The sequence below is a fragment of the Sinocyclocheilus grahami genome, unplaced genomic scaffold (assembly GCF_001515645.1).
Source record: "Sinocyclocheilus grahami isolate Dianchi unplaced genomic scaffold, SAMN03320097.WGS_v1.1 scaffold214.1, whole genome shotgun sequence".
NCBI lineage: Eukaryota > Metazoa > Chordata > Actinopteri > Cypriniformes > Cyprinidae > Sinocyclocheilus > Sinocyclocheilus grahami.
This window is the reverse complement of record NW_015505393.1, coordinates 322,321-338,745: the sequence shown is the minus strand read 5'-3', so window position 1 is coordinate 338,745 and position 16,425 is coordinate 322,321. Positions and strand designations below refer to the sequence as shown.

The window sequence follows — 16,425 nt, the reverse complement described above, 5'->3', positions numbered from 1 at the left end:
CTGCTTTATATTTTTACGGAAACTGATCCTTTTTTTTTTGATAGATAGAATTATTTTCTTCTTCAACGGATCAGCATTTATTCTAAATATAAATCTTTTGTAACATTATAAACTATTTTATACTGCCACTTTTGACCAATTTAATGAATACTTGCTGAATAATTTCTTTTTAAAATAAAAGTATTACAGATAGATAGATAGATAGATAGATCTGCCCTATAACATACTGCATAAGCAGAAAACTTTACAGCATCAGTCTGATTTGATATCTAGCGATGCTAAATGGGCATCAGCCTCGATCCCCTGGGGATGGGGATGGAGAGAGAAGAATGCTGGCTAAGCATCTCTCACCCACTGCACAGGACTGTCACTGCACAGGAAAGCACCTTCAGCAAAACACTGATCCCACAACAGAACATTTCCTTAAGGTCCTTCCAACCTGCGGCTATCAGGATGTACACCTGTACCCTGAGCTGAATCTCATTATGTCTTTGGGGGGATGTAATGTCACTATTCAGAGAACACTGGGCTCATGAATATTGCTTTGCTCATTGTTAGCTAATCTTCCTAGGCCAGAGTGTCACAGTGCCTAATTAATATTCATGAATCATGCTAATTAATATACAAATTCCATGATGTTTTGGGATATAGTAGAGCTCACCACTGAGATGAGATGAAATATTACTTTAACATCAAGACAATCAAAAATCATTTAAAATTCATTCCATCCCTTTAAAAATCTCAATAACGCACTGATTGAGTATTTCTTTACATAAATGGAAGTTCAGTCTCGTAAAGTGTGATTTGTGTGACACGCGACATTTATTTGACAGCTTCATCCTACTAGAATATACAAACTCAAATGTAATGTTTATTTTACTATGTGTGGAGATTCAGCACTGCACATTTTCAGATTTCACCACCTACTTAATACTGTCAATGTATTATACACTTTGGACAAGCACATTTTTAATAAGCGGCAGTAAGGTGCCGCTGCTCTGAGAATTTATATGGTCTGAGGATACATGTGCTGATTAAATGTTCTACCGCAGGGGTAAAAGACATCTTTATCTATTTGAAATAAGCATCAAGTGCTAAAACTACAGTAAATTATAGCATATAATCAGAATGTAATATATCATGTGCTTTTAATGCGAGCCAACAAAGGTAGACTACATAATTTAATATCAGCCGATGGTGATGTGCGTCACAAGTTTGGGGGAGTGGGGGGTGGCAGAGAGGTTTGGCCCTCTGGATCAGGCACCCCTGGATGTATTAATTGCCATTTCCTTTCGGTGATTTATGTCTACTGCTGTAATGCTGTTATTTCCCCCAGAAAATGAAAGAGATATCATTACCTATGCTATTTCTTTTGGCAAAAAGTGTAACTCATGTGTGTCCAAACCATTATTTCAAATTCAAATTTTTCTGTCATGCAGCATAGTGCACTGGAATTGTTAGAATTTGGGACAAGGAGAAGGATGATACGGTGGAAGTCTATGCAATTTAGGAAATGCTTTGGTCATCACTTGAGTTCCAGTAGGCTAATAATAACACTGAATCAATAAAAAAACAACTCAATTATAAACAGATTCAACAGAAAACTTAGGGGTGACAAGGCCCAACTAGGCAAAGTGCTAAATCCGGCCCAAACAAACAAAAACATCATACATTATATGGTGTCAGTATAAAATAATATCAAACAAATCACATTCGTCTGGGAATGCTAACACTTTTTCCAGGTATTCTAGACCTCCTTGCTTGATGCTCTTAGCTCACTAACATGTTTACACTGGAAACCTCACGGGCAAAAAACATGGCATCACTCACTGAAATGGGTTTTAAAGAAAACCACACTGCTACAACTATTGTTTTAATCCGGCGAAAGAGTTCCACACACACACCACAAAACCAAGCCCTAGTTTTGTGCAGTTTGAGGCAACTCTGATAAAACAGTCATTTGTAATGTTTCTCAAAGCCAGCAAAGCACCTTCAGTTTGATAACGACTTTCCAAGGGCAAAAGATGTCTGTCTAATCAGTGCGCAGCCATTGTACGCAGGCTTAATGGCCATTCCCATGAAGCAATTAGACAAGGCTGATTAATGTAGCGGAGGACCATACACTTAAATGATTCTAATTATTGTTGTACAACTCTACATGCTCACTGCCTCAGCGTTCTACCGTTCCATTTGCAAATTACTGTGTGCGAATGTGGAAACGTATTTGTTGTTGACTTCTGATACTGATCAAAACGCAGTAACTTAAATATCAGCTTCAGAATATAAACTTCCTAATGCTTCTAACCTCATTTGCAAAATACATTTCATACGACAACTGGATGCTTTTCATTGCTTTCCATCAAAATCAACAGAGACATCATTCAGAGTAAAGTAAATTGCTAACACTTTACAAAAAGTCCCACTGGTCAATGGATTAGGTATCAAGAAAAAACAATGAACATTAGTTAGAATGAATGTTAGTTCACAATAAGGTCGCATATACTGTAAATAGTTTACATATAGGGTTACAAGCAAAGCTAATGTTTCTGAGTTCTGCAGTAATCATAAATTCGTTTTTTCAATGTCAGGTTTCAAAAGTGGTCCAGGCTGAATTAAATGTTTAAGTTTAATACTTAGAGTCTGAGGTTTGGAACAAATCCCTAACCAGAATGTTTGAGGAATATCAATAAGCTGCTGTTTTGCGAGCACTTTTTACAATGGGCTCCTAGAAATCTATACATAATTTCAGTTTGTCTGATAACACTTATTTCTCTTCAACCAAATTTAAATGACTAGGAAAAAAGACCTTCTCAACAATAGTGAAATATTAAAATAGGAGAAGGAAATGCTTGCGGCGTACACTTTCAATTGTTAAAAAAAAAGAACTGAGACTTGAATGAGAAGACGGAAAAATTCAAATTAGCCTCACAATGGCGTTGGGAGCAGATACATATTGTGGAAAAAGGAACAAGGCCTTTTATTTTTGACTTGCATGGTTTTCTTTCCAATAACAGTTCAAAGACCACCTAGTTTACCTGGAAAATAAACTGCAAGACATGAAAACATCATCTTTGTCTCCGCAAGCCAGTAATTCAGCTGGGCCCAGAATGTTGCATGATTGCTTTGGCCCATAACTCTCACATTTCAGATGCAAATGTGAGGAGGCTGGGGAGAATCAGAAACTCTGAGGTGGAGAGCTCATCTCATTAAACTGTGGATGGCCCATCAAAGATGGAGTACTTTTGTGAGTATGCAAATAAAAGCTTCTTGAGCATGTATGTTTGATTAGATTCTGATGAGCTCTGTCTGGAGAGGGAATGGATGGAGAGGGCTATCTTCATATGGATAGCTCTGGATTTTCAAAACTATAATTAGATGTTTTTAACAGCTTGTTTTGAAGTTCAAAGTCCACCCGTTCAGGCCTGCCAGTTTTTTAATGAGAAAGTATAGAAAGGCAAACCGTTTTTCGGTCAGAGTTTCCAGTCAATACTTCAATGTGTGTTTGTACTCCCAGGGTTAATTATGAGTCAATAACCATTTAATCCAGGGAAATTACATTTCATTTGAATCATAATTAAACTCATAGAAGGTGCAAATGATTTGTACATCTGATAAATGCAGCTTACTTAAGACACAGCATACTGAAAAACACGGGACCGGGTGAAAGTAATCAGGTCTTTCAATATTTGGATTAATTCATAACATCCAATTGTTTTATTAAACATTTAACCATCAAAGCATAAATTAGACATCATTCTTTTCCTGAAAACCTTTTTAATTACTTATAATGAATCATCTAAATGGGCCCAGCATGGAACATGGAATATGTCTTACCTGGCTGACTTTAACAGGTGTTAAAATCATGTCCAACACACCAGCCCAGCCGGCAACAACCCCTGTGGGCACGGAGTAGGCGAGTGCTATCATCAGGAAACGCATGTTGCTGAAAAAGCAAAAGCAAAAGCAAAGATGAGGACTGATGAAAACTTTTAGCAATAGAACACTATGAAAGCACTTTAAGGCACTAGGCTGCTTTTTGACTGTGTATGATGCCCATTTTTGAAAGAGTAACAGATCTTTCAGAGGTGTCATGAAGCTGAACATCAAAGCTTGTGCATCTCGCAAAGAGTCAAAGATTGTAGATTTTCTTTCCTATACCTTGCAGCCTGTCACCATACATTTATCCTACCTTGCAGCCCAGTGACAGACAGATAAAAGTCTCCTGAATACAGAAAATACACAAAACTGATAGCAGAAGCAGATATCAGGGAAGCATAATGCTAGGATAAAGACATGCCCAGAAGTGGCGCTTTGTCTTACATGGATTTAGCTTCCTCAACCAAATATGATTCTTAATAGGACACTGCACTTTATCAAGCAAGGGGGTCAATGTAATATTACAACTTTATTAATATTACAACAAAATGACGCAAATGCACCACTGAACTTGAAATTTACATGCTAATCCACTTGCCATTTTAGTCAGAGTAAAACTGACTAAATTAATGAGCATGACATGATAAAATATTGACTAAGTAAAAAAATATGATGAAAAAAATGATTAGGGGTTATTTTTAATTATTGATGTCCTGCAGCAAATGCCTTTGCGAATATAAGAATATGCAATGCTAACCGACAGCTTGTTTCTGCATCTGCATGTTTTTTTACATAAATCATATATCTGTAGGGCACAGCTGAAATACTTTTACTCTTAAATAACATTATCTATGAGACTCTCTAACAAGCATTATTTGCCAACAAATCCTTCTTGAAGTTAAGCAACAACAAAGTTCGGTCTTTATGTGTGGCTTCTGGCAGGCCTCAAATCAATCCCAACCCAATTACAATCACCCATCCTGCTCACCCATTTCTCTACCTATTTTCCCTCAAGTGTCCCAAACAGTGTCTCCCGAACTTACCCAAGAGGAAACGTCCCCCCCATAAAACAACAAAGCATCTGAAACCAATCACAAGGGTTCTCCAAAGACACTTTGTTTAACTTTTGAAGCAATATGCTGTATGGAATTTACTTGTTGCAGTTTGGTACTTGGTATTTGAGTCTTTAAACTGTTCTCACACTTGATTTGATCGAAAAAAAATAAAAAAAGTTTGATTGCACCACCCTCCTCCTGCCCCAGATTTTGGGGGAGCCATCAAGCCAGAAGGATCATCAGCTAAGTGCCATTTGTCCTTTGTCGGCTGTGTTGGAAGCTAATGCCTCAAGATTCTGCCATTTTTAACTCCAAGTCCATCAATACTAATACTATTCCATCATCACTGCTACTGTAGTAATCAAATGCTGCACATTGGTTCTGGTAAAGTGTTACGAATGGATTCGTGTGTTGCTAGGGAAACGGCATATCACTTGTTTATTGTAATTTTCTTTGGCAAATTGCCCCTCCCGAAGTTTGATGTTCCTTTTTTGTTTCTTTTGTTAATAAACTTACTTTTATTTGCACTTTAAGTGTTTTGGTGGTCGACAAATTTAAGAATGAGAGCGGGGACCCCAGGGATCTTTCCTAGATGGATCCCTGTTAATTGTTATGGACCCGTTTATTTCTCTTTGAGTAGGGATTTAATGCGTTGTTCGTAACAAAAGGCATGATGATGCAACTCCACAAACAGCTTTTCCAGGTTTGTGCAAAATTGAGATTTTAGGAATTGTTTTTTTAAATTAATGATTTTAATTGAATTTGTTGCACCCCACAGGAGGCTGAACTGGAACTTAAATTGGAACTACAGGAAGTATAAAATACATTTTGTTCAGCTCAATTCCACTTCCTTTTAAAATTGCATATGTACATTTCAATTCTCTATTTTGTTTGCAATCTCATTTCAAATTCAGGAATAACTTCAATGTTTTAAAGGGTCATATGATGTTGCTAAAAATAACATTATTTGGTGTAATGAAATGTGTTTATGCGATTTAAGGTTAAAAAAACACTATTTTCCACATACTGTACATTATTGTTTCTCCTCTATGCCCCGCCTTTCTGAAACCCGTCGATTTTTACAAAGCTCATCGGTCTGAAAAGCGAGGTGTGCTCTGATTGGCCAGCTATCCAGTGCGTTGTGATTGGCTGAATACCTCAAGCGTGTGACGGAAATATTATGCCCCTTGCCATATTGTGATGCCTTGTCCTGGCCAGAGCGAAGAGACAAAAACATTAAAAAACCCATTATAAACAAGGCATTTGTTGCATCCAGTGGGGACATAATTACGGATTATAATAACTTATACTGTCTTTTTATGCGTTGCATTGCATCGCACCGCGTAAACATAAAACTACGTCTGCATTTGTGATCAGAGAAAGGACAAACTACAAACGCTACTCTACAATGCTCAAAACTCGCGTTTGAATCGTCAGTGGCAAATTCTTTAAATATAAAAAACGTACTTACAGTCTGTGAGTCAGAACAGCCGGCATTGTAGTCTACTCTACCAGGATCAGGAAACAGTCCTCTATAAAATGCACTGGACACATCAGAATATTTGAGTTGAACTGTTCTGGAACTTAACCACTGATTTCTAGTCGTGTCCTCTTTTGGAAGGCCAAACAAAGCAGTTTCGCTTTCACAACAAAACACAGCGTCACACACGGCGGGCTAGAGTGAGCGGAGGCCGGAGGCCTAGAGTGAGCAGAGGCCGGCTTGAGTGAGCGGCGGCTTGAGTGAGCGGCGGCGTGCAGGCTTGCAGCAACCACATGTGACAACCCCGGGGTGGACTCCGCTTCATCCACGGTGAAAGCCGATCCGGCGATTCACAGGGCGAAGTTGATGTATTTCCTCAGCGACCAGCACGGATCAGCTCTAGGCATGACGAAGCGGATATCGTCCTCTTTTGGAAGGCCAAACAAAGTAGTTTCGCTTTCACAACGAAAACGCACAGCGCCTTCACGACATGGGGGCGGCGGCAACAACAATACTACAGCGAGAATAAAAGTTACGCCTTCTTTCTTTGTGTGAACATTTGGCCGTTATGCAAATCTTCCCACATCCTGACGTAGACATGTGGGGGTCGTGTTAGAATGAGCCGTTTTAGGTAGGCGTGGTTGACTCTGAACTTTTATAAAGAATATCTCTTTGGATTTTTGAGACTTTAGTCTTTGCAACTTTACAGATCTTCTTTATGCACTAGGAGCTTGTAACACTCCAAAGAGAAAGGAAAAATTTAAATTGCATCATATGACACCTTTAATAAAGTTTTTGATGCTTTAGATTTTAAAACTTCACACAAAATCAGTTCTTGCACTGTCAATTGCAGTTCTACTGAGATACTGCGAGCTGCTTTAAAAATGCTGCTTTTAAAAATCAGCTTTAAAAAAAGTGACAAAGAAAGGAGGTAAAGATGCAAATTGTAAGTTCACAAATTAATGGGATGTCAAATTAATGCACCCATAGTTTCTTGTAGAAAATTTGATATCATGCTACTCATAATTACCTCCAGGTATGAATCACTGGGTGTGAAGGAACTTCTACCATCTACATCCAGTCTATTAACAGGAAAGTGTGAAAGCCAAGCATGCTTTCAGTAGGTTTTACAGCGGCCGTGAAGAGGGCAAAAGCAAAAGAAGGTGTTGATGGTGGAGCCTTTCTCCAAATTGTACCCATTTCATTAACCTCACAGCTGGAGGAGATCAATATCTATGCACTTTTTTCCCCACCAAGAGCTTATTTAGATTATGGGATATTAGAAAGCCTTTTTTCCCTTCTTTTGACAAATTTGGAGGAGCCATCAAACCAGAACAATAATCAGCTAAGTGCCATTTGTCCTTGGCAGGCCCTGTTGGGATCTAATACCCCAAGATGAGGATTTTGCAATCCATGGCCATTTTTAACACAGAGGCCATCAATACTAATACTATTCAATCTTCACTGTTAGCACAGTAATCAAACACTGGATGACGGTTCCCGTAAAGGAACAATGACATAATGATGCTCTCTGCGACAAACAAATCAGGCTCAAAAACTTAGAAGTTTCACCAAGTCAGGTGAGCCAAGGACTTGGGAGTTCAGAGACTGGTGGTGAAATGCAATCATGATCACACGACCCCAGTCGGTATCCAATGTACTGTCTGCCTGTCCCTGGAGGCTAGCTGTTTTACAAAGCTCTACCAATCCACTGCTCCATTGAGATACAAATGTGAGACGGCTACTGGAACTCTGCCTATCGGTGGGACTCCAGACAGCATTACAGTCCCAATGGGGTGACTTCGTCCATTCATTTGTGTTCTTCTTTTTGCTTTCAGCTCTGCTGTGAGTGGAAAAGTTCTGGCATTCCTCAGAGGGGGTTGAACTGCAGACTCTCTACAATAGTGGAAGCCCAACAGTCTTTTCCAGTCCACAGATTTCAGCCAATTCCTCTAGTGTTGATGTGAGAATGCATTCAAAGCAGAGCTGGCTTCCTTTGATCTGTGAATATCGCAACTACCCCAAGCGTTGCAGGTGCGACTACATCAAGAGAATTCTGACTAGCTGTAAAAATGTGCCACTGTGGTCACACTGGCCTTTGTGGACTTCACTTGGTTATTAAATGTACAGATCCAAGATGTTCTATTTATCAAGGATGGTCAGCATGTGCCATCATAAGGCTTGGTAATTAATCTGCAGAGAGAAGATCTCTTCTTTGATGTGTATTAAATGGCAACCGCAGCATATGGTGAGTGGCAAAATGACAAGACCCTGTTCATTAAGATTCTCTTTTGTAAAAGCAATGATAAAATTTCAGAGACTGTACTGAGATCAGGGAAACAGAATGTGGAAGTTACAAAAGGCCTAAAATAACAGATGTCCATTGTTGTGTCCATGTGCAGATGTACCCAATACAAAATCTCTCGTGAATGCCAATGAAGAACACTGATCTTCTCATTATAAATAAATTTTTTAACTAGAATATGTGTTGTGCTCAAGTCTTTTCAAGGTTTGATTTCAATCATTGCACTTGAATTTAAAGGGACAGGAGATCTTTGTTATCATCTATTCATTCCTATGCCGTTCCGAATCAGTTTGATTAATCAGATGGATAATGTGTCTTCAGTAGAACACAAAAGCAGATATTTAGCAGAATTGCTCTTTTCTATTCAACAGTTAGTGATTCAAGCACCAAAAAGGAAATGTGCCACTAAAAAACAAAATCAAAAACATTTAAAGGGGTCATACGATGTTGCTAAAAATAACATTATTTTGTGTATTTGGTGTAATGAAATGTGTTTATGCAGTTTAAGGTTAAAAAAACACATTATTTTCCACATATTGTACATTATCGTTTACCCTCTATGCCCCTCCTTTTTGAAACGCGTTGATTTTTACAAAGCTCATCGTTCTGAAAAGCAAGGTGTGCTCTGATTGGCCAGCTATCCAGTGTGTTGTGATTGGCCGAATACCTCAAGTGTGTGACGGAAATGTTACGCCCCTTGCCATATTGTGATGCCTTGTCCTGGCCGGAGCGACGAGACAAAAACATTAAAACTCATTATAAACGAGGCATTTGTTGCATCCAGTGGGGACATAATTACAGATTATAATGACTTATACTGTCTTTTTACGCGTTGCATTGCATCACGCTGCGTAAACATAAAACCATGTCTACATTTGTGATCAGAGAAATGACAAACAACAAGTGCTACTCTACACTGCCCAAAACTCGTGTTTGAATTGTCAGTGGCAAATTCTTTACATATAAAAAACGTACTTACAGTCTGTGAGTCAGAACAGCCGGCATTGCAGTCTCCCAAGATCAGGAAACAGTCCTCCATAAAATGCGCTGGACATATCAGAATATTTGGGTTGAACTGTTCTGTAACAGTGTTGTAAATACAACTTAACCACTGATTTCTAGTCGTGTCCTCTTTTGAAAGGCCAAACAAATTAGTTTCGCTTTCACAACGAAACACAGCGTCACACACGGCGGGCTTGAGTGAGTGGCAGCCGGAGGCCTAGAGTGAGCGGAGGCCGGTGGGCTTGAGTGAGCGGAGGCCGGTGGGCTTGAGTGAGCGGCGGCCGGTGGGCTTGAGAATGGCGCGGTGGGCGGGCTTGCGGCAACCACATGTGACGACCCCAGGTTGGACTCCGCTTCGTCCACGGGGAAAGCCGATCCGGCGATCTACAGGGCGAAGTTGATGTATTTCCTCAGCGACCAGCACGGATCAGCTCCAGGCATGACAAAGTGGATATCGTCCTCTTTTGGAAGGCCAAACAAAGTAGTTTCGCTTTCACAACGAAACACACAGCGCCTTCACGACATAGCGCGGCGGCAACAACAATACTACAGCGAGAATAAAAGTTACGCCTTCTTTCTTTGCGTGAACATTTGGGCGGCGTTATGCAAATCTTCCTACATCGTGACGTTGACGTAGCAATTTTAGGTAGGTGTGGCTGACTCTGAACTTTTATAAAGAATATCTCTTTGGATTTGAGACTTTAGTCTTTGCAACTTTACAGATCTTCTTTATGCACCAAGAGCTTGTAACACTCCAAAGAGAAAGGAAAAATTGGAATCGCATCATATGACCCCTTTAATAATTTTACTACCCCAAACTTTTAAAAAGTAGCATATTTGAACTTTTACTATAGCCTTTTTTTAGTATTTAACTTTTTTTGAGTATTGTTTCACTTCAGAAGACATTGAATAATCAACTGGGGTCGTATGGATTACTGTTGTTTGTGTTTTGTGCTTTGTGTCAGCTTTGAGGGACCATTAACTTATATTATATGAGACTGATTATTTTCCTAAAAATCTCTATTTGTGTACTACAGATAAAACGAAAACCATATACATCTGGGATTACATGAGGGTCAGTAAATGATGAGAGAATTTTCATTTTTGGGCCAAGCTAAGCCATATGGACAACTTGTATGGTTCTTTCTGGCCTTTTTGGGGCTTGACAGCTGTGATCATCCACTGTTACTGTATGGAAAATAACTGTTAGATATCTATGTTTTTTTCTTAGAACTTTTATGTTCAATTGAACTATTCCTACTTTGCTAACCTCCATTCCTTCTTTCTCTGTTCAAAACATTTAGAGCAGTCTGGTAAGGGAGGACTGTTATTTTACCTCAGCAGCCTGCAGATGCTGTTCCTGTAGCTGAGACGTTGGCTAGCCGCTGCCACGCTGGGAGGGATGGGTGGCCTGGAGGGGAAGTACAACAGCACAGCCACAAAAAGTGCTGCAATCATCCCAACCTCTGCAAGTTCACAAAAACACACAACATTTATCATGCAGCCTTGGTGTCAACATCAAATCTCACAAAGATTTTACGGGTTCAGACTTAATCTATCCCTGTTAATTAGAAAAAGAGCTTAACACGTCTGGCATTTCACTGCAATTTTCAGATACTAAATTCAAATTAATGAGAGAGAGAGAGAGAGCGAGAGAGAGTGGTATCCAAACCAACATCATTAACGGACATTAGATGGCTCACATTAATCTAGAGTTAACCATGAGTCTAGCAGATTTATTACAATCCTGTAGAGGGAGGAAATGCACAATGAAACAACCGATCAGCTCATTAACCCTAGTCCACAAAAAGCTCCTGCTTTCAAATGTGCTCATCCAGTGCTGGAATTTGTGACAGTGCTACCAAGTTGATAATTAAGCATTGCTGCAGCCAAGCACCAAAAAAACCTGCTGGCACACAGTATCTCAAAACCGGATGCACTGGCACTGCCACTGCCACTGCCAGCACAGTCTTCGGGTTGAGTTCCTAAATTTAGTGTCTGGGCATTGTCCACATGATAAAATATGTGCAGTTTCCTTGGACAGATCCCATTTTGTTTTCAGCTAGTTAATTTTTACAATATCATTTCTATAAATCTGCCATTTCTCTCATAAAATACAGACTTATCAAGCTGGAATGGGTACAGGTGGGTGATATGACAAATCTTATATCATAAATGAATAATTTTATATCCCGATAATGGTATACATCAAGATATACACTAATGCTCAAAGGTTTTGAACGATTTAATGACATATTCATACTTTTATTTAGCAAGGATACATTAATTTGATCAATATTGACAGTAAAGACTTTTATAATGTTACAAAGGATTTCTGTTTCAAATAAATGCTGTTCTTTTTCACAAAAAAACTGAGCTGCACAACTGAACTGTTCAGCAAAATAAACAATATTGATTATAAAAAGAAATATTTTCTTATATAATTTCTTGAGCACAAAATCAGCATATTAGATCAATTTCAAGGCTCATGTATACACTGAAGACTTGAGTAATGGCTGCTGAAATTTTAGCTTTGATACCACAGGAATAAATTACATTTTAAAATATATTAAAATACTGGTAAGTGTTATTTTAATAAATGGTGAAATATTGTAATGTTTTTACTGTGTTTTGATTAAATAAATGCAGCCTTAGTGAGCATACAGCAAGAGATTTCTTTCAAAAACATTAAAATAACAAACCTTGGAATGGTTGTGTAGTTGATGGAAATTCAACTAAATTGTTATATGAATTGATTTTTATATTAATTAATAATTTATATTAATTAATCATGCTGTAATGCTACATTGAATGAAATACTTTACAAATGAAAGGGACTTGATCTCATTAGATTTTTTTCTCTCCTTAATTAGAACTTTATGAGCACAAAATATGAACAGTGGCATCAGTGGGAACTCCTTCAGTGCTGTTTAAAAGCTGTAAATAGTATAGTAAAATATCTACTAGGCCTAGTTGCCAGATTTTACTGTCACACAGTGTATACTGTTATACCGCCCATCCCTAAAGACTTGGCCCTTCTCTAATGGTTTTACTAGACTGGACAAATCTTTGCATCTCTTCCAAGATTTCAATCTTCAAGATGCGTGTCAAAATCCGGTGCATGTGGCTACATCTTGATGCCCAGTGTTGCAGTAAGTGTCCCAATGACCTCTAAACTACTAGCAAATCAATGTATTTTCTGTGTGCGAAAGTAACGGCAACATCTTTCAACTTAAACAGAGGCAGAGTATCAATCTATTACTGTCAAGATTTCTTTCTCTCTCTCAAAATGTTTTAATTTTCTGAATCAGTTAAGCAGAACAATGCGAGGCAATCTTTATAGCAAGAAAAACGCAAACCATGTTAAGACGTTTGATTGTGGTATTTGGACAGCCACCATGGATGGCTTTCTTGTGATTGCTTTTCTGTATGACAAATGCTTAAAATAATTTAATATTGATTCAGTACGAATGCTGTTGCTGTATTGTCAACAGACAATACTGTACCTGCATAAAGAACAAACTGTATCCTGTCTCCTATGTGGTTTTGGTTCCAGTAAATGGTGCTTCCCACAGTGCCATTGGGTGCAGGGACAGCCAACGGACCAATCAGAAAGGCGCAGGCTGACCCCAGGTAGCTGATAAGCGATGCAACAGCCGTGGCTGTAGCTCTCTGATCAGGAGCAAACCAAGTAGTAGAGAGCAAAGGACCAGCACTCATAATGGTAGGACCAGCTAAACCATTTAGAAGTTGACCTCCATGAATCATCCTGTAGATAAAAAAGGGGGGGGGGGGCATAATGAAAGACACCATGAGCACTATATATATATATATATATATAACATGTTAAAATAAAGAACATATGAGTGAGCTTTTTCCTGTAAAAGCCACCATCACAATGCTATGTTGCACAATGCTGGCTTTCCAGGGCATTGCTATACGGCTGATAAAGTGATGTGAATGTTTTCATCATGTTGCTATGCAGTTGCTAGGGTGTTTTGGGTGGTTGCTTACTGACAAGTCAAAAAAGGCCGCTCAAGTATCCATCAAGTCACAACACACAAGTCAGACAAATGTCTGAAACATTAAGTAATTAATTATTCATATAAAAAACTGGTCTAAATGCAATACCTTTTAGTTGGTTTCTAAACAGCAATTGATGCTCTCCTACATATCTATCAGAGGTGAGGTTTGATAGCAAGGGAAACAAAAGCTTTATCTGTGAGACAGGATGACTGAGTCCCAGCGGGAAGACTTATGATAGCCTAACTGCCTGAATATACGCTGCAGTGCTTGTTCTCAAAATAGATCTTCAGCGCTGGTGAATGAAAGTGAGTGAAACACTTTTCCATTTTCTATACATACATATTCTAATCGTATTAAAATTAAATGTACCATTATTCTTCTACCATTATTCTACAGTATTATACTGCACGGACCAAAAACTTCAGTGATTATAAAAGGAGCGCTCTTAACTTTCTTTGTGTGATTCCGTCGCAAATTGAAGAAAAGTTTTTTTTTTCAAGTCACTTTGTGACTTTTCTTATTTCATACACAAAGCGCAAAACTTTGATAAAATTAGATTTCTTGATGATTTGATATTTTAAAGTGATTTTATAATATCAAAATATAAAGCAAAAAAGTGGAAATGAATGACTAATGAGCCAATAAGTGCTCCTCTGCTGCCATTTACTGCTTATACTGGTAATTAGATGTCTTTTTTATTTTAAATTAGTGTTTGTTTACCACAAAGTATATTTTGGTCATCCCATTAAAAATAATATTTAAATTGGATAATTTTTAAAGCTTTAAAGTGCTAGAAATAGTTGTGTGAAATACTTGAAAGTCATTGAACAAACCCTGAAATTAATGCCACAACGCCATGGTTATAGTTATCTTAATTACTTCTGGTTTTCTATGTCAGCGCTGTTTGATCTGTTTATAACAGAGAATTCTGTGCAGAATTGGAATGCTACATCTCGCAGCAACCTTATGCATTCTGCGGTGAATTCAAATGTTTCTCACTAGATCTCGCAGCACTGTGCAGTAACACTCAGTACGTTTACATGGACAACAATACTCAGATTTTAATACGATTAAGACAATACTCTGATTAAGAATCTACCATGTAAATAGAGATTTTTGATTACCTTAATCTGGCTAGTCATAATCGAAGTAAACAGAAATCGAATTAAGACATGTGAAGTATTTCTATTTTAGTCACATTACTGAAGTGCAGAATAGAAACACCTTAATCACATTATTACCGTCGTGTAGGACTTTTCGCCGCATTTTGCGACAGGATACACACACTGCAGTGCTCAACCGTTTGAAGGCAAATAAAAGAGCTTCAACACCGCCATCGTCTGTATGCACGTACAAATAATTATCTGCACTTGAAGCTTTCATAAAATTAAAAATGAAACACCCAAAACTGTACATGGCATCATTACGAAGACGACCTATATGTTTATACTAGGGATGCGCCAATCCGATATTCATATGGGGTATCGGCTCCGATAGTGCCATTTTTCTCGGATCGGGTATCGGTCAGAGAGGCCCGATCCAAATCCGAGATTTTTTTTTTTCGATTGTGCGAATTATTCTGTGTTACTTCTGAAGCCATAGGATAGCTTAATGGTCGCGTTCGGTTACAACAGTCAGCTCGGTAAAGCTCTCTCCAAGATCATTCTGTGTTCCCATTATACTTGATTTGTAAATACATGTCTATGATTTTGCAAAAAGGACTTTATCTTCTTGCCGGAGTTTGTTTTGTTACTTGCTACTGGGTGTCTGTGAGAACAAACAACGAATCGCTTCCAATGTGCGCATCCGGTGTGCAGAATGATGCACTTGAAGCAACATGGCGTCAGGCTGTGACTCCATGTTGCTTCAAGCGCATCATTCTGCACACCGGATGCGCACATTGTAAGCACTTCGTGCTCATAGACTGTATAAAAACTATGCTGCACTGTATTTGTTTTGTCCTATTGTATCTATCATATGTTGTTGCCTTATTAAAAAATATGCTATACATTCAAAAGAAATGCATTTAAATTTTATAGTATATACTTAAACATATATATGAATCAACCCTCTACATTGCGAGTAAATCACTCGCATATGCGACTAAATCTTCACTCTAGGCGACTAAATGAGGTCTAATATTAGCCAATGGCTAATAAATTCTTAGATTTTACTTGCCAGTGTGTGAGTTGGAGGCTGAGTATAAGTTTAGCACAGATATATTTTCACTCACAGAACACTCTGACCGAGCGCTTCAGAGTTTCACTCTCCGTCAAGCGATCTGTGCTATTTATCATTTCATCTCAATGGATGCGCAGCGCACCTGTGTTTGTGTATTTGGCGTAACGTAAACTCTAGTGTGAAAGCGCACGACTCGCTGACGCTTTCTCTCACACGTGCAAAGTGAGAGAGAGAGAGCGAGAGAGTCTTACATAATATGCAGAATTGATGTGATACATGTAAAAGATATTCTTTGTTTTATTTTCCTGTCAAAATAACGGAGTTCCTTTGGAATTCTTCAGCCTTTAAGAAATGCCGGGTTTTCCGGTAGTGGGCGGAACTAATGCGCAAACGACAATCTCATTGGCTGGTGCTCACCTATTATCGACCCTGTTTTTATTTCAGCAAATCAGTTCGAGCGAACGCACACAACCTGATTAATATTCATGAATCCAGAAGCT

General features: G+C 38.5%; 1 protein-coding gene across 1 annotated transcript in view; it reads right to left on the bottom strand.

The window, feature by feature from the left end:
* Positions 1–16,425, bottom strand: part of LOC107596062 (disrupted in renal carcinoma protein 2-like) — a 47,313-nt gene that overhangs the window by 17,831 nt on the left and 13,057 nt on the right. Inside the window, exons 3-5 of the mRNA XM_016286670.1 lie at positions 13,225–13,487; positions 11,055–11,184; positions 3,835–3,943 (exon numbers count right to left, since the gene is read on the bottom strand). Of these exons, the coding sequence (XP_016142156.1) occupies positions 3,835–3,943; positions 11,055–11,184; positions 13,225–13,487 (502 nt within the window). The remainder of the gene's footprint in view (positions 1–3,834; positions 3,944–11,054; positions 11,185–13,224; positions 13,488–16,425) is intronic.